The 17,776-nt window shown below is 49.0% G+C and overlaps 2 protein-coding genes across 2 annotated transcripts in view; one reads left to right on the forward strand and one right to left on the reverse strand.

The window, feature by feature from the left end:
• The window catches only part of AKT3 (AKT serine/threonine kinase 3), a 395,069-nt gene extending 394,671 nt beyond the window's left edge, over positions 1 to 398 (forward strand). The window contains exon 16 of the mRNA XM_079905023.1: positions 121 to 398. Coding sequence (XP_079761149.1) covers positions 121 to 161 — 41 coding nt within the window. The 3' untranslated portion in view covers positions 162 to 398. The remainder of the gene's footprint in view (positions 1 to 120) is intronic.
• A 197-nt stretch (positions 399 to 595) lies between these two features.
• The window catches only part of SDCCAG8 (SHH signaling and ciliogenesis regulator SDCCAG8), a 261,817-nt gene continuing 244,636 nt past the window's right edge, over positions 596 to 17,776 (reverse strand). Inside the window, 3 exon segments of the mRNA XM_079904984.1 lie at positions 596 to 1,188; positions 10,782 to 10,815; positions 10,817 to 10,906. Of these exon segments, the coding sequence (XP_079761110.1) occupies positions 1,159 to 1,188; positions 10,782 to 10,815; positions 10,817 to 10,906 (154 nt within the window). The 3' untranslated portion in view covers positions 596 to 1,158.

A 17,776-nucleotide genomic window follows, 5' to 3' on the forward strand; every position in this document is an offset into this window, starting at 1 on the left:
TCCTGTTCCTGAAACAGAATTAGGGACAATTAATATATCTTATGTGACAACCTTTATGTCTGGCACACTTGATGAAATCAAAAAAACTTCTGAATCTGAATAGAAGTTCTATTCTTTCAGGCTTGAACCTTGTCCATGCTCGAGAGACTCAATGGTCTTAGCGGGTGTATCATCCCACCGCCTCCAGAGCCCTAATCCACATCCTTCTGAGAGGCCATGAAGAGGATGTGATGTGATGTGATGATGATGACAGATCCGTGCCAGGGAGAACAGCCTGAGGTCAGGGACTTGTCCCGACTGCAGCCTTGCCCTTAGTGTTCCATTGTCATCCTCAAGGACAACACAACACTTTCAGCGCCCATTTTTATTACTTTAAAGCACTTGAGGGCTTCATTGTGAATAGTAGAAATACTATGTTAAACTAAAATGATGATCTGTGTACAGATGTTTGATAGAAGTAAATTTTGTAATTTCACTGAGTACATTTTTAGCCTCCTCTCAATTACTGCATATTGAAGAAGAAACATGACACCACCAAGCCAAAGATGCTTTTTGTCTGTTTTTGTTGTTAACAGAGTGGAGAGGATAATGCCTAGTGCTTCCTGGTGTCTTCTGACTGTGCACAAATTAGCAGGATGATAAATAATGGAGTCTTATGGGATGTTGATTAAAAGCAAATAAAGTTGAAGGATAATATATATAGATCTCTCCAAGAGGGAAAGAAACATGAATGGCAGGAAAAAAGGTTTGGTCCTTAATACCCTTTAGCCTAGTTAAAATATGTGCCTTTTTTTGGTGTGTTTTTTTTTTCATCACTACAAGATAAAAAGGAAACATTTCAAGTCTTCAAAAAATTCATTTATTGAAATTCACATGTGTAACAAAGCATACAAATGAGCAGATATAAAAACATAATAACTTCGAGCCTTTTCTGAAAACATACACCAGGAGGTCTCCTCGTCTAGTGTCAGACTTCAGCTCCAGCCCATCCATCCTGCAGGGACCGCTTGGCAACGAATGTGGCGGTGATGACGCAGCCCGCCGCAGTCTAAGGTGGGGTCCACTGGGAAGGTCGCGGTGCATTGTGGCATATTACGTATAAATCAGATGAATGTAAATATCTCTTTGTAAATCATTTATTTCACTGTTTCATCCAGGTCAGCAATCAGATTGTGGCATGCTGGGTAACTGGAAAAAATGATAATAAAAAGTAAGTTTAAATAGATCATGTTCTTCAATGTGATTTGTCTTCTCACTGGTTTAGTTACCTCTTTCTAAGTTTTTGTAAAAAATTCTTATGCAAAAATTATAGAAATTGTACGTAACCAACTGTATGAAAAGTTTGTAGGAATATAAGGTGAACTCTTTTAATGCTTTAAATCTGAAGACACGCTATATTCCAGACCTCTGCATGTCTCTTAAATAAGGGTGGTCTGATGACAGGACACAGCTAAAGAGCCATCTCTTCCCCCATGGACAGGAGAAAGGAGACACTGATTCGTGCCAGAATCTGTTTACTGAAAATTGCTCAGACATTACAGTGAGTAAAACTGGACAAAAAAACAGGATGTGGATAGACCAAGTGTCCCTAAGAAATTCCTGGTGAAATGATAACAAGCTAACACCTCCAAATGTTTAGATGCAGACAGTGTGTTTTAACATATATAAAGGCATTTTCACATGGAAACCACCTACCACATGCTGGAAGAGGGAATTTAGTGTATGTCCTCTCCTAGTTTTAAACAGGAATAAATGTTTCAAAACTAGCTCATGAAAATTGGGTTGAAGGAGTCGCAAGTTAGGAAAGTACTGCTGCCTGCCCTAGCGGATGTCGGATGTGGCTGTTCAAATTAGTTTAACCCACGTCAGGAAGTGGTGTCAGAAACCACTGGAAATAGTTACATTGCACAGGACATTTCTCGAGTACCTACTGTGTCCTGTGTGGGAAGATGACTCAGACACGGTCTTTGCCCTCCAGGAGTGTGAAGTCACCAGGATGGTAGAGACTAGATAGAGGGCTAGGATGATAACTACCGAATCCCAGTTCTCACTTCAAGAGATGAATTGGAATGTAATGCAGGGACACGGGCCCCATCTGGTCTCTGTTTGGCTGGGTGAGAATCATCTTCAAGAGAAACAAGTGGGCTCTGCACTCCCCAACAGAGATTTCCTGAATTAGAGAGGGCTCTTGTCTACCCAACTTAAGCCACGATTACTTGTGGAGGATTTCCAAGACAGGACGAGTGATCAGCGTTTCCAAGATCAGAGTTTGCACAAGAAAAATATGAAAATTAGCCTGTTATCTTTTTTAAAAAATGAGAAAACGTTTACATTTCAAGTAGATTTCCCAGCGTATGTGAGACACTCATGACTTTTTAGTGAGCAGTTCTGTGGGTTTCGACACAGGGCAATTAGAGTATCGTGTGCAGCCCTGCTCTCAGACAGTGGGGGGCCCCGGACGTGGTGAGGAAGTGAGTGGTGTCTGTGTGCATCTCTTTGGGGGTTTGGGAGGTGGATGGACCCTCCTTCGTGGCGCCCACGGGGCTCCTGGAGCATCACAAGGAAGCCAGGGAGCCCCAGGGCCCTGCCACTGCAGAAAGGGCGCCCCTGTCCTCAGAGGCTGCCGCCAGCTCCATTTGCCCATCAAACACAGGATCTCCAAGAGCTGATTTGCCTTCCGGTCCTGACTGAACGGATCCAGTGAATGACTGGCTTGAATGACCCTCCTGTCCCACAGACAGGCAGGCTGCCTGCCCACCGGGTGCTCTGGAAATGGTGGCTTACTTTCTAACTTTAGAGATTCGAGGGCGTCTTTGAATACGAGAATAAGCATAAACTGCAATAGGCACGTTTTCAAAAAAAAAAAAAAAATTGACCTTGAGGTAGAAAAGACACATACCTGTAACACGCACAACACAGAACAGTAAAGACCTGAAGTAGAAGGGAAATGTATTGTGGGAATTTTTTAAAACCAAGCTCCAGGAAACGGGCAGCTCTCGCATGAGTCTTCGCGGTTCCCGCCAGGAACTGCCCACCGCCTGGCCCATTCCCTGCTGGCACTTGCCCAGGGGTCAGCCCTCATTTCTCTCCCGGGCTCCATCGGTTTTCTCTTTCATTTGGTTTTGGTGCAAAGCCCTGCATTCCTCCTCATAGTACTTACTGTTCGCTGCCCGAGCCGTCGTGAGCATTCAGCAAATGGGACTGAATGAATCATGTACCCTGTTATGTCACTGTCTTCCTGCTAAATAGCTCTCAGTGTCACCCTTGGATGTCTGGATGTTTAGTAGAGAATGTTTCTCGGTTCTTCCCCTTAGGCAGGGAGCATGTCCAGAGAGACAGAATCTTTAGTTACTGCCAAAATCTGGCTCGTCTGCCATCACTTCTGAGGGACATGAGCCATGCCTATTTCCAGAAAGCTGGTTCACTGCCCACACCGCTGTGGACACCGTGAGGTCGGGCTGTAAGGGAGACGAGGGTGTGTGTGCCGATGGGACACAGCCAGTGTGAACCGTGGCTTGAGCCCTCAGCCACCATGTTCCCGTCCCTGGACCATCACACTTGTCACCGAGGCCCCTCGCTGTGGCCCCCCTGGGTGGTGTGGCCACATCTGCAGTTGTCGTGGCTGCCCTCCAGATTGAGGAGGGCTGACAGCACCCTGGCAGCTGCTCTTCTGCAGCTCTGTCCACAGATGATATAAATGCTCCCCAACTGCAAGCCCGCTATCAGTGACCCGTTTTCTTTGTTCTCGTTTTAAACCCTAACAGAGCCTTCTCTCCACAAACCCTGACTTGTGTGTCTAATTTGTTTCCGAAGTTTAAATTCAAAGTTTAAAAAACGAGTCTCTCTGGGTGACCTGAATTGTTCCCCAAGCAGCCACACTGCGGGATCCAGCTGAACCTTCTCTACAGCTTCGTTCCCAAGCCCGCCGCCCAGGGACATCACGGCACCAGCTAGGCCCTATGCATACGGATGCTCACGGTTCAGCCTGCCCCTTGTTTCCACCATGTGTCTCTTCTCTGTGCATCTCCACTGGCCTCTTAGCAGCCCCTCCCAATGGAATATCCCTCCTTCTTGCTTTTACCCTTGCTCATTTGTACGTTTTCCGTCTCTGTGTGGCCAGGTTAAAAAAAAAAAAAAAAAAAAAAATGGACCTGTTCCTCATGCCTCTGGCAGAAAAGCATCTATTTTTAACTCAAGAAAGAAGGTAGAATCCCTCCCCCAACCTCTATCTGGGGCATTTCAAAGCTTGGCCTCAGCTGACAGAGCTCCAGGGAAGCCCCCAGTACCCTCCTCCATGTGTCCCCACTTTGGGAGCCAGGCCACTGCTCTGCGGCTTTCTCAGCTGGGGCCCAGCTCCAGGCTGCTGCCCCGGGAGAGAGGGAACTCCCTCCCCCTTCCATGCAGCCCATGGCCCAGGGAATGAATACCAGTCTCTCTGGAAGTTCATTTCCCTGCCCATTCATTTCCCAGCTTTAGTCACTCCACTCCTCTGGGCCTGATTTTTCCATCTGTGCAAAATGGATGCTAAATGATTTCTCCAAGTGGCCCTTTCAAGCCTTCAGCAATCACAGTGCTACCCTGCTAGACGGTCATCTCTTCTGGGCCCTAGTAATGCAGAGAGCTCCGTTTTAAAAGGAAGCTCGTTCTATTACTATTTTTTTTTTTTAACCAGAAACTGAGCGATGCGGAAGCGAAGAACTTACCTGAAGTGGTCCAGAACTGAGATTTGAACCCAGGCAGTTTGACCTCAAAGTCCAGGCTCTTTTTAATGCTATTCCAACCAGCTTAGTGAAAAAGCAACCACGTTTGATATTTCTGGGATTAAGGAGGAATCAAATATATCAGGCAGCCCGGAATAAATCAGCCATGTGACCTATGGGTGGTCACCAATTTGTCCTCACCAGTCCCCTGCAGCACTTTGTGGAAACGTGGCCTCAGACATGACCACTGACCTGTAAGCAGGCAGTTCTCCACCCAGCACGGGGCTCAAGGTCGCGAACTGCAGGTCAGGAGAGGCCTGCCTCTGCCCCACACAAGTCACTGGAGCTCTCGCTAAGCTGTGTACCCCTCCGGCCAGCACAGCTGCCAAACGGGCAGGAGTTCATGGCAAGGTCACCACAGGTCCTCGATTTATTCTTCCCTCCCGGCTGCCTGGCTGGGTCTCTGACAATGAAAGCTCTGTGGCAGGCAGAGTTCAGGCTTCATTTTCCCTGGACTCTGGGGCCTGGCTTTGCTGCCTCTGGGCTCCAAAATCGGAGAAGAACTACAGAAGCCAGAAAAACGCAACGGTAAAGGCAGGACAGACTTCCTTGCAGAAAGAAAGTGTGGACAATGACACTGTAGCTTCCTGGAAAACAGCAGCTCGATCTGGACTTGGGACTTGCAATGTGGGGGGATGCAGGGAGCCCTGCGCACAGACAGGAGCGGTCAGAGGCGGAGGCCACGCGCGCCCAGGGGCGGGACTGCTGCGCCAGGTTCTCCCCAGAGCACACTCCAGCACGGGGGTTCCTTCCACAACCCTCGGGATCCCCAGCGTGTCATCTTCCAGCGTTCTTGAATCTCATGAGTCACGAGAACTTCCCCTGCACATGGGCAGGGGTCTGTGTTTTATACGCACCATGTTTCCATGGTAAATAGATTTTAAGAATTCCCAAAGGACAGACAGTGTCACCAACAGCAGAGAGTGGAGCCTCTGGCTGCCTCATGTTTGAAAGCGTTAAAAATAAAGACAACATTGACATTTGGGGTTGTAATGTGACGGAATTACAGTCTTTTAAAGGCAAGAACCACTTATCTACACTACATGTAATATTCAGTGTTTTGTTCACTTGTCTAATTGGATTAAAATATTTAGCTCCCTTTAAAATCTTGATTGTGAATTTATATTGCAAAATGTAATGTCTGACTCGGGAAGCAATAAGTGGAGCAAATGTATCTGAAGCAATGTAAAATTCAATTTATTTTCCTTCCATGAGTCTTATTCTGAAATTATTCACTCTTGGACAAAGTGAACTAACTGTTAACGAAGAGCAAGTTTGGCTTAAATGAAGCTGTATGCGCTTTTCAATATCAATTACACACAGGGCCTTTAGTTAAAAAAAGAAAAAAAGTTAAACTATGCTATTTGAGTTTGAGGAAGCTTCTCTGAGGGTCGCCAGACCCCAGGTTAGAAATGCCGCGCCAGGGGTCTTACGTCATTCTTTAACAACCCTCAGGCAGCAGGGAGTTAATGACATTTTCGCTGCATATGTTCAAGTTTATTTAAAAAAATATGCAAGTCACTTCGGTTGACAGTGTCTTGTACACAGTTTTGAAAGAATCAGGGCAAACTTTAACAGAGTCAGTTTTTATTTGAAAAATATTTTCTGGGAATGTATCAGTGTTTATTTTTGAGACTGACAATTCGGGTGAAAATCAGGATAAAAACAAAAAAACAACAATTTGGTTGAAATCAAATTGTTTGTTTTCATCTATTTAGAATTCTTTCCAAAAAATCTTGGTTCAGGAGGAGGCTTTTTAATTTATTTTATTCAGTGTATCTGCTGTTCTATTCAAGCACCATCTGTCTCACAGGTAGCTAGCTTCGTGGAAGCGCCGACGTAACTGGGTGAAGCCCTCAGGGCTCAAGGAAGGACAACCACAGACTCTGTGGACACCTCCAAGTCCCAGCTGGGCGACCCTACAGCTCAGTCTGCAGGGGCCCGCAGGAGCTGCGCGGCCCTCACTGGAGCGCACAGTTCTGAAGCCTCCCCCTACCTTTCCTTCAGGTCACAAACGGGCCTTTCCTCCCTTCGTCATCATCTGTGTCTTTGTTTCTTGTGCGTGTTTCCAGCTTTCTTCATGAATCCTTTGGTGTAACGAGGTAATCTCCATGATTTTGAACATAATCACATATGTCTGCTGGATCCATGCACAAGTTTAAATCAAATTAGAAAGTAAATTCACTGCCAAAAATGCTCAAAAGTCATAGGGCCAACTGATTAATCACCAATAAGTCGGTTTCAGATGCTGTTTTCTAAACTGTAAAAGTGATGCATCTGAAGGGACTAAAAAGGCATCCCTCCCCAGACTGAACACTGAGGACGGAATCAAACAGCCTTTTGGGACAGAGGCTATCAGAAAATGCAAATCAGCTGAAACCATATCATCACCAAATAAATGTACAAGTAAAATAATCTCGATGTAAATGACAGTCCTCCAAGCAGACAGATAATTTCCATTCTTTCCCGTCTCTCAGATGCCATTCTCCCCAAGAAAAGACTCTTAAGTTCCTCACCAACTGCTGCCACCCATCCTGGCCAGATGTTAGAGCCCCAGGCGCTGGGTCACAGACCCCTAACCCCGCTCCCAGCTGTCAGGCCTTACCAAGACTCCCCTGGGGCCCAGGTTCTGTATCCTGGACACCACCCCTCAAGTCCCCACCCCCCACAACCACAGTCACTCCCGTCCCTGAAGAGAACAGAGGAGTAAGACTGGGTTAGTGTTTTCATGTCTCTATTTCGCTACAAGAACTAACATAGCAATTCATGATGTTTCAAAAGCTGTCTCCCAGAAGTGTTTTCCCCAGGAGTGAAGCAGGAGATTCATAAAGCCAGTGTTTTTAATCAGTCCTAAACTAAGAACAAGTCAGAAGAGCAGCCTCGAACTTGGCGATCAGCAAACTGAGCCACGTCCACTGGGTCAGCCACAAGGCCGGCCCGACTCTCGCCAGGCTGGCCACCACACGACAGCAGCGTTTCGGGGAGACGGGAATTCTTATGGCCAAAGAATGTCACAGCGGCAGTTAGGACGGTGAGCGGCCCCCTCGGCCAGGCGTGTTGCTGTGCATGTTTCAGAAGTTAAGCAGAAACAATTTAGAACAATAAAGCCTCCTAAACAGGCTAGATGTTTCCTGTCAGAGGCCACTGGCCAACCCGAGCTTGTCATCTGCTTCAGGGCCCAGGGCTCAGGCACAGGAACAAATTGGAGGGATGTGACTCAGCTTCAGGGCAGCTGCCCGGGCCAGAAAATATCCATTCTCTTTTGAGAATCCAGCGGATAGAGAGTTTTAGAGTTTGACGTGCAAAATTATTATGCTTAATTCATCCAGGCTGGGAAAATGGAAGCCTTTAGCTAAACCATCCCAAAACCAGAGACAAGCCAGAGGAGTCTCTCCCCCGGAGAAGGGTGGGAGTGAAGTGGGTGTGGCCGGTGACTCTGGAACCCTCGGGAGGTAGCACCCTCCACATACCTGCCGGGGTCAAATGGCAGCCTTACTTACCTCAGGTAAGGCTCCCTGGAAACTAAACTCACAGTTCAAGTTTATTCCACGGCAGAAACAGGTCTAACGCCGCACTTGGGCGCAAAGAGTGGGCCTTTGCTTTAGAGAGTAGAGAGCTTGCCTGGGTTCCTGTCTCCTCTTTGAACGCTAGTATTTGCTACTGAAAGCCAACATTTTCTCTACCAAGCTTCTTTTGTCATGTTCACATTAAAATAATTCCAAATGCAATATCTGAATCTGAAAGATCCCTTTAGAGATGAGCCAGATGGGCCAGTATCAGAGAGCATAGGATGGTCAAATCATTTCTGTTGCTTCAGGCAAGGGAAAAAAGACCTGCTCATTTTTCTGAGAGAATTTTGAGGTTTTAGGGTTTTTTTAAAATGCATTTTACAAAAATTTTGCAATCCATTTGGCAATTACCAGGTTTTTAAAGCCCTGGAAGAGGTTTCTAAGCATTGATGATCCATGTTAAGATCTAAGTGGGCTGTCAGGTAGGCAGATGGGGAGTTAAAAGGCAAACCCCACAGGATAATGATCTGGTCCAGAATGGAGAAGAAACTACCACACGCTCAGAGCTTGTATAGAAGACTCTCCACAACCCAAGTTCTGAAGTCGTTCTCAGCTCTTGGAGGCCAGGAGCTCCACTGGTGCTGTAAGTCCCTCCAGCTGTCTGGAGACCCGATGGCCCCAACCTTTGGCTGGCACCACCCAGGGCCCCCCTCAAGGACCTGCCCAGACAGCTGAGCTCTGGTTGAGGTCTGGCCGCACAGGTACAGGATGCGGTGACTGCACACATTGGAGGAGCTGGGCGAGAGCAGTGAACATCGTTTCATGGCTGTTGGTCCCACAGGATCTCTGCCCAACCTGTGCTTCTCCCAGGACCTTCCCCAGTTTGGGGAGGAGAGGGGAAAAGAAAATCCCTGATATTTCTTTGGCCTGTAATATGCAAGACAACCAGCCATGCACCTCGCAGCTGCCCTCATTTAACACTTCCAGGGTCCCTTTGAGTTAGGCTGGTATGGTACCCACTATGCAGATGTGGAAACAGGCTTAGAAGAGACTTCAATGACTTGTTCAGGGCCTAGGGACAACGATGCATTCTGGAATCATTCTCTGTTCTTTCTGCCTCCCAGCACTTTCAGAGGCTCTCAAACCCTAGTGTCTTCACTGAATTATCCAAACAGCTCATTAAAATGCAGATTCCTGGGCCCTGCTCCCAGAGATACTATCTCGGTGTGTGTGAGAAGAAGCCCTGAAACCCATGTTCCTTTATTCATATGTTATATGATGCTTACACAAGCATCCCGGATGCCTGTGTGACTGTAGGGCGTGTCGCTTGTGCACCACCCTTCCCTGCGAGCAGCCTCAGAGGCCCTGGGAGGGGACAGTGCAGGTGTGTCTCCGTCCCCCAGCCTGAGCTCCGTGACTGGCTCCTGGCGATGCTCATTTACTATTTGTGGAACAAATGAGGACTTTTGCAGAGGGGTTTGGTGGGCTGAGTGGGAAAAATCACTCAGAGGACAGCGGCTCCTCTATACCTGTTTGGGCACATGGTCATTTTGAAAAAAGAATGAGACAATTGTCTCATCATTTTCATTTCCTGATGCATTTTTCCAATTAATCATTCCAAGCACTTCTTGCACGGCGTCCCCCGGGCACTCATGGAGCACCTCATTATCCTAACAAACTGCTCGATGGGGTAAAAAGCCCAGCCTCCCTGACAGGAAGAGAAGCAATTTAGGGAAAAAATAAAGGTTTCATTCCCTACACCAAACTTACCTGGACGCTCTTTCCCCCATTATCCCTGCTGGTGGCCCCAGACCTAACCTGAACAGGGAAAGTCTGTTAAGGAGTCAGACTTAGGCTCCATTTTCAGTGTCCCTACTTGCTAGCTGTATGCGCTTGTTTGAGCCTCAGCTTCCCCATCTGTGAGATGGGGATAATCAGTCTTGCAGGCTTGTTCAAGAGTAATGAGAGTTAATGCATGTTATCTATGGAACACTGCCACACCCTCCGCCAGCACTCCAAACCCTAGCCCAATTATCAGCCAGCTGATTTAAAGCAAGACTCCTACATTCCATTCACAGGGACTCCCCTAATTGGGAGCACCTCTTTCCTCCACCAATTCAAACAGACACGTCCCCCAGGGGCAGTTCAAAGCCAACCTCCTCCAGAAAGCCTCCTGACCACTGCCTCCCGCCCTGCTCTCCCGCCTCCTGCGCTCCTCAGCGGTGGTGCCCACACGGTGCGGCTCAGCACTCTGTGTGGCTTGCTGCTTCACGGTGGGTCTGTTCTCCCGTACGAACGTTAGCTCGCTAAAGAGGGCAGGTCCAGGGCCCGCACTTCTGTGTCCTCCACTGTGCCCAGCACAGTCTTCAAGATCTCCCTCCCAGCTTATTCGCTAACCAACGGGACCCCCGGGGAGTTTAGCCTGGTAAGACACAGCTCTGTAAAAGGAACAAGGGAAAGACCACGTGTACCCCGGTGCGTTCTCTGGTGGGTGAGGCGCCCTGCACAGTACCTGGGATCTCAGACGTCCCACCTCTTCAGTCAGTCTGTCTCTCCAGCAGAAGCTGGTTCTGCTTGCTGAGGAGCTGCACCAGCTGCTGGGCTGTGGCCTGGCTGTGCTTGTCTAGTTGCTTTAGCCTGGAGAAAAATCCACCGCAGAATTAGGGATGGGTTCTGAAGACTGGGGGCAGTAGGCCTCAGAGAGCAGGGGAGCAAAGACTTCAGCCCTCTCCCTGTTTTCCAGTGCTCTGTGTGTTGCAGGGAAGGTCCTGACAATGAACTACGAGCTGGGAGTCAGGTGACCCTGAAGTGAGGCCCTTGGACGGACTCCATAAGGTGAATGGAAGTGTATCAGATATGAAAGGGAATTGGGAGTCTTTTCGGTGAGCTGTCAGTTAGGGAGCACACAGATAAAACTGAATTAAAACTCAAACCTTAAACTCCCAGAGGTCAAAGATGAGGGGCCTAAATGCCTCCACTGTTCAGCTGGAAACATCTCTGGCAGACTGGAGCAGACAGCCGGTCCCGGCTGGGGAAGTGGGCGAGGGAAGGCGGAAACACTGAACTAAGGGTTTTCCATTATTAATCACTCAGTCAATCACGAGCTCCGGCATCGCTGACCAGATGTCTTTAAAGATCCTAAATTTGTCATTCTGCTGATGGGCTCTCCTCTCCAGACTTGCTAATTCTCTATTATCCTCATTTGTCCACAGACGGCTTCCTACAACCAGTAGCACACTCACCCATGGAAATGTAGGCCTTGGATTAAATTTAGACTTGAACAACTACCCAGAACTGTTCCGGAAAGAAGTTGGGTGTGTCATATGCCCTTCCTCACAATCCTCAAAAAGCACCAACAGTGAAATTAAGTTGTATTTTCACAGGAAAAGTTCAAGATGCATTTCAAACTTCAGGCTACATGTCCCGCATTGAGTCAAAAACTTCGAAGATGGTTCTGCAGACCCTGGGCTCAGCCTGCCCTCAGTTCAAGCTCTCCAGCGACCCCGTTTCTGGCAGGCTCTGAGCACAATTAAACATCTGCGAGGACAGACATTCGGGACTTACGTAGGGGTGGGCAGACTTGTTTACTAAAAGGATGCAGCACCTGGAGACAGGTAAAACTAAAACTGCACCCTGGGAAACCTAACAGTGGTCTAGTAATTTACTCACGCTCTCCTCAGGTTCCTCTGCCGGTGGCAACGCTCCCCATTTCCCAGATGGCACCTACCGCCTGCCCCGCCCCCTTCTCGAGCTCCAGTGGGTTTTGCAGGAGGTTGTTCAAGCTGCCCCAGGCACACTTACTGCACCCCAGTCTGCACCCCTATCCTCTCTGCCGAACACTCTGTGCTCCGGGTTTTCAGTCACACCTGGTTTTCTACTACCCCTCCTTCGAAGTGTCCCACATTGCAAGGGTGAGAGGCGGGAACTGGAAATACCCGACGCAGGGGTCTAGCAGGCGTGGTGCATGCTCCCCAGGTAGGAGCCCGCTCTGACCACGCCCATAGGTCTATGCCCCGCCCACTGCCCCTGCTGTTTCTGGAGAGGGCAGGGACCAAAGACAGTCCTTTTTTTTTTATACAGCAGGTTCTTATTAGTTATCTACTTTATACCTATCAGTGTATACATGTCAATCCCAATCTCTCAATTCATCCCACCACCACCACCACCCCAGACCCGTTTTCCCCCCCTTGGTCTCCATACGTTTGTTCTCTACATCTGTATCTCTATTTCTGCCTTGCAAACCAGTTCATCTGTAGCATTTTTCTAGATTCCACATATATGCGTTATTATACAATATTTGTTTTTCTCTTTCTGACTTACTTCACTCCGTATGACAGACTCTAGGTCCATCCACCTCACTACAAATGACCCAATTTTGTTCCTTTTCATGGCTGAGTAATATTCCATTGTATATATGTACCACTTCTTCTCTATCCATTCGTCAGTCGATGGGCATTTAGGTTGCTTCCATGACCTGGCTATTGTAAATAGTGTTGCAATGAACATTGGGGTGGATATGTCTTTTTGAATTATGGTTTTCTCAGGGTAGATGCCCAGTAGTGGGATTGCTGGGTCATATGGTAATTCTATTTTTAATTTTTAAGGACCCTCCATACTGTTCTCCATAGTGGCTGTATCAATTTACATTCCCACCAACCATGCAAGAGGGTTCCCTTTTCTCCACACCCTCTCCAGCATTTGTTGTTTGTGGATTTTCTAATGATGCCCATTCTAACTGGTGTGAGGTGATACCTCATTGTAGTTTTGGTTTGCATTTCTCTAATAATTAGTGATGTTGAGCATCTTTTCATGTGCCTCTTGGCCATCTGTATGTCTTCTTTGGAGAAATGTCTATTTAGCTCTTCTGCCCATTTTTTTTTTTAACATCTTCATTGGAGTATAGTTGCTTTACAATGGTGTGTTAGTTTCTGCTTTATAACAAAGTGAATCAGCTATATGTATACATATATCCCTATATCTCCTCCCTCTTGCGTCTCCCTCCCACCCTCCCTATCCCACCCCTCTAAGGTGGTCACAAAGCTCCAAGCTGATCTCCCTGTGCTATGCGGCTGCTTCCCACTAGCTACCTATTTTACGTTTGGTAGTGTATATATGTCCATGCCACTCTCTCATTTCGTCCCAGCTTCCCCTTCCCTGCCCGCCCCCCGCCATGTCCTCAAGTCCATTCCCTACGTCTGAGTCTTTATTCCTGCCAAGGAGAGTCTTATTTCCTGTGTTTGTAGCTACTTAAAACCAGGTTCAGGGTCTCCCTCGCCCCGAGCCTGGGTTGCAGTCTGGCCCTGCCCAGGCTCCCGATTCCCTGGATCAGGCTGGGGCAGATCCCAACCAACAGCAAGTATCTTCCATCCAAGTGTGACCACTTTCCTGCTTCCATACTGTATAAATTACATTACCGACCCTCCCCCCCCACCCCCCCACCCCCCCGCCTTGCCCCCATTGCCCTCCTTCTGACATTGGAGGAGAGAAAAAAAAGTTTCCTCTGGTGAAGCCTTGGCCATCGCAGCTTTGGGAAGCCCAATCTACCCCCACTGCCATCCATCACGCTGTTACGTGCAGCAATTGCTCGTGAGAGCACAGTCTCAAACCCACCCCAGTGGTATCAAACCGAAGTTTTCCTCCACCGAATCCTCAGCATGGAGAGGCTGGGAGAAACAATGACATCCCAGGGAGCAGAGAAGCCAGGCCAGCCAGCTAGGGCCAGGGGGGCATTCTGCCCAGGCTGACCCCCTCATCTGAGCAGCGACTCTGCTGTCCAGCACTGGAGTGGGTACCTTTGAAGACACAGAGGTGTTGAGAACAGACTTTTTCCTTGAGAAGCAAACAATCTAATGCTTTGCTATTTAAATCAGACAGGCAAAAACATCCTCATTAGCAGCTGAGCTCTCTAAACCGTCAGGTGTAGGTGGCTTTCCCCTCCAGTCAAGTCTTGGGTGTGGAGAGAGCGACAGGCTAAGAGCTACTGAGGCAGTAGTAGCCCACTGACTTCAAGCTTGCTTGAAAAAATGAAACAGCAACATGAGATAAATAGGTGACACCATCGAGGCTTAAAGTCAGGAAGGCGCCAGGAGTGGTCATCCTCCACGTGCTCCCTTGCCCCGTGGATGGATCAGTGAGATAACGTTCCTGCTGACTGATGGGTTTAGTGTGTGTTTTGGGGCTCCTCGAAAGAGTGGCTGCCGGATTCAGGGCTATGGGCTGAGCCAAAGCCTGTTCTCCCAGCACAAACAGCCGGCCATGGGCTGGCCGCACCGCTCACCGCCAGAAGTGGGGTCAGTTCCTGCCTAGACCCTCCTCCAGTGGAGCCCTCAGAACCTAGATGAGGCTCAGCTGGTGGTGTTCTGCAAAATGTGGGCCTTGGAACCCTGCAGCAGATATCCAGGAGCCCAGGCCCCGCCCAGACCAGATCTATCAAGTCCCCGGGTGTGAGCCCCATATCAGCAGCAAACCAGGGTTTTCCTGCAGAAGCACCACTGATAGAAGGAGTAAGACCCTTGGGCAAGTCCTGCCTTCCCTCCAGGAGGCTGAAGCCTCACTAGCTTCACAGCTGAAGAGCCAAGGATGGCTTCACTCTGATTCAACTTGAACTCCAAGCAGTCGCTCTAAGGAGTGTTTTTCCTCCCTTTAAAAAATATGCTCCCTCCTTTTCAGAGCCAGCCTCTACTGTGTCACTTTATTGCAGCAATAAAGTCAATCACAAGTTCAGAAATGGTAAAAACAACAACAAACCCAAACTCACATTTGTTAAAAAAAAAAAAGCAAACAAACTACAACCCAGGTTTTACATAAAACGGACTTTGTTATGGAAATATATTTCAGTGGCAGCTCTCTCAAGGTCTATTTTGAATATTAGGAAAAGACTTTTTTTTTAATTAGAAAGTTATTTTTTGTAACAGCCTTCCCCAAACACTGTACAACCCAGCCTACGCTATTCATGAATGCTTTATTACCATCAGCTAAAAGAGATTTCTTGGGGTGTCCTATTGACACATACACCGTCTTTTATTTTCCATGGCGGTTACTGCTCTCATTTTTGTTGTGCTTCTAAGTTCAAGTCTTCAGCCAACCACAGCTGCAGCTGCCACCACTGACAAGAGCTAACATTTACTGAGCCTCTGAGCTTATTCCTCCATTAAAACTCACTACAATCCTAAGAGGTATGGCTAGGATTATCGTCCCATTTTACAGATGAGAAAACTGAAACTGACAGGTTCAATTAACTTGCACAAAGTCACACAAGGAATAAGTGGTAGAGCGTGGAGGCAAAGCTAGGCCGAGTACAGGTGTTCTTAACCACCGTTAACGGTTGGTTAATTCACTGAGTTACCTCAGCAAACCAACCAACTCTTGGTAAACCGTTCTCATGATGTCAAGAATTACAAAAGATCCCTTCCCTTAGGGGGTTCCCAGCCAATTAAGGAGACAAAATGGGTGCTGCACTCAGGGTACCACCAAGGCATTAAACCACAGGGTCAATACGGTAAGTGCGAGGACCAGGAAGGCTTGTGCCTACTTAGGAAATGGATCACCGTTTTCACCATCATCTACTAAGTGCTTACTATGTGCTAAGGGCTTATCATTTATTAACTTTTTAGTGCTCATGACAATTCCATGAAGCAGGAACTGTTGTCATCCCCACTTTAAGGATGAGGAAACTGAGGCGTAGACAGCACATATGACTAGTCCAAGGTCACTCGGATGGAAATTTGGGATGTGAAAAGATGAACGGGTGTTGGTCTGGCAGGGGCAGGGCAGGGCCTTGCCACATGGAGGTGGTACTGTAAAGGCAGTGGTGTCTGGAAACTGTGCAGTGTGGCTTGAGCAGAGGCTGTGGGCTGCTTGGAGGGAGGTGATGCTGGGACCCAGTAACGATTGGAGCCGAACTAACAATGGATGTTGTCCTTCAGACAACGGCATTGCCATTTACCAAGAGAAGATGGGAGGAGGGACAGGCCTGGGGTCAGGGTGAGGTACCTGTGAGACGCCCACTCACCCCCCCAGCACTTATTCAGCCTGGGGCCTAGAAGTGTCTGGCTGGATCTCCAGCTGTGCTGCCCAGATCTGTCGAGAGGTAAGGCCGTGAACGTGCTAGGGAAGCCTGGCAGAGATTTTCAAGTTTGTTAAAATTACAGACACCCAGGCCCCCACCACCTACTGGCCAAAACCTCTGCTGCAACGAGAATGAACATGGTCAGGCCCAGGCCTTGGGGAGGAGCCACCTGTCGAGGCTGGCAGAGGGCACGGAGCCAGAAGACACTGACGGATGACGGGAGGGAGGATGAATGCCGGGAGAGGAGAGGGGCTTGCGGGAGAAGCAGGGCAGCTTGTTGAGTGGCCGCCTGCCCTTCAGTAGGGAACTGTGGCAGAAGCTGCTTTCAGGGGCGGGAGAGGGGAGACCATCCTGGAGAGGGGCAAGAGGGTGTGCTGAGGATGGAAAGGCTTGAGCCGCTGGGCAGGGTGCCCTGGAGGAGGGAAGAGAAATCCTCAGAGCTGGGCTTGCAGAGGCAGGAGGCACCTGGGCAGCAGGCAGGCCCTTCTCCCAGAGGCAGAGGGAGGCAGGCGAGGTGAGCCTGAGCCTGAGAGGCCTCCAGCCCAGCAGCCTCCTTGTTCTGCCCCAGGTAGAGGGTGCGACAGTTTGCTGAGAAAGGAGGCCACGAGACAGGAGTTGCTCTGCAGGATGAGGGAGCTGGCCAGGGGCAGTGTCTCCTGAAGGGGTGCCTTCTCAGGTGGACACTGGCATCCCGACCTGTCCTCCGGATGATCTCACCCCCTTCTCCGAGCCCTGCAAAGCCTGGGTCAGTGGGCCCCAGACACCCTTTGGCTGCTTCCACCCACAAGCTGGCAGCCCCCTCTGCCTGGAACATGACTCCTCCTAACTCACAGGGCTGGAAACTACTTGTTTTCAATGTTCAGGTCTCAGCATAAATGTCCTTCTGAGAGGAAACAATTTCTTGTTCTGTTTGGGCCCTTTGTTTTGAGCCACTTCCTGAACAAGGCGTGAAGTAACTAAAGGAGAGAGTGGGGCTGCCCCCAGGGCCCTGCGGAGGGGCCTTTCAGACAGCAGCCCCTCCTGCAAGGAGGGGCCCAGCCGACAGCCTGCCAACCACACAGAGGTTCTGCACAGCTGGAAAGAGAGCGGATTCATCAGCTTTCAGACTTCAATCCCTAACTGGGATGCTCCTTTCCCAAGGCCTATACCTCATCTCTGGAACAAGCAGGTGTTCCATCCTCTCCCAGAGACCCCCAGGACATGCTCACTGTCTGCACTGTACGGTCCCAGCCCCCAGGGGAGCTGTGGCTAGGCCAGGCCCCTCAGGGGCAGGAGGCCATCCCTTCCTGCAAAGCCCCGGGGCTCCCCTGTCCTCACAGGGCACGGCGGCCACAGGAAGGACACTTCCAGGCTACTATGCACCCAGGCTGGGGTCACCATCCCGATCAGGGCCCATTTCCTCAAGGACCTGCCATCACTGGGCAGACTGGGCCCCCTCA

The sequence above is a fragment of the Stenella coeruleoalba genome (genome assembly GCF_951394435.1).
Source record: "Stenella coeruleoalba genome assembly, chromosome: 1".
Taxonomy (NCBI): Eukaryota; Metazoa; Chordata; class Mammalia; order Artiodactyla; family Delphinidae; genus Stenella; species Stenella coeruleoalba.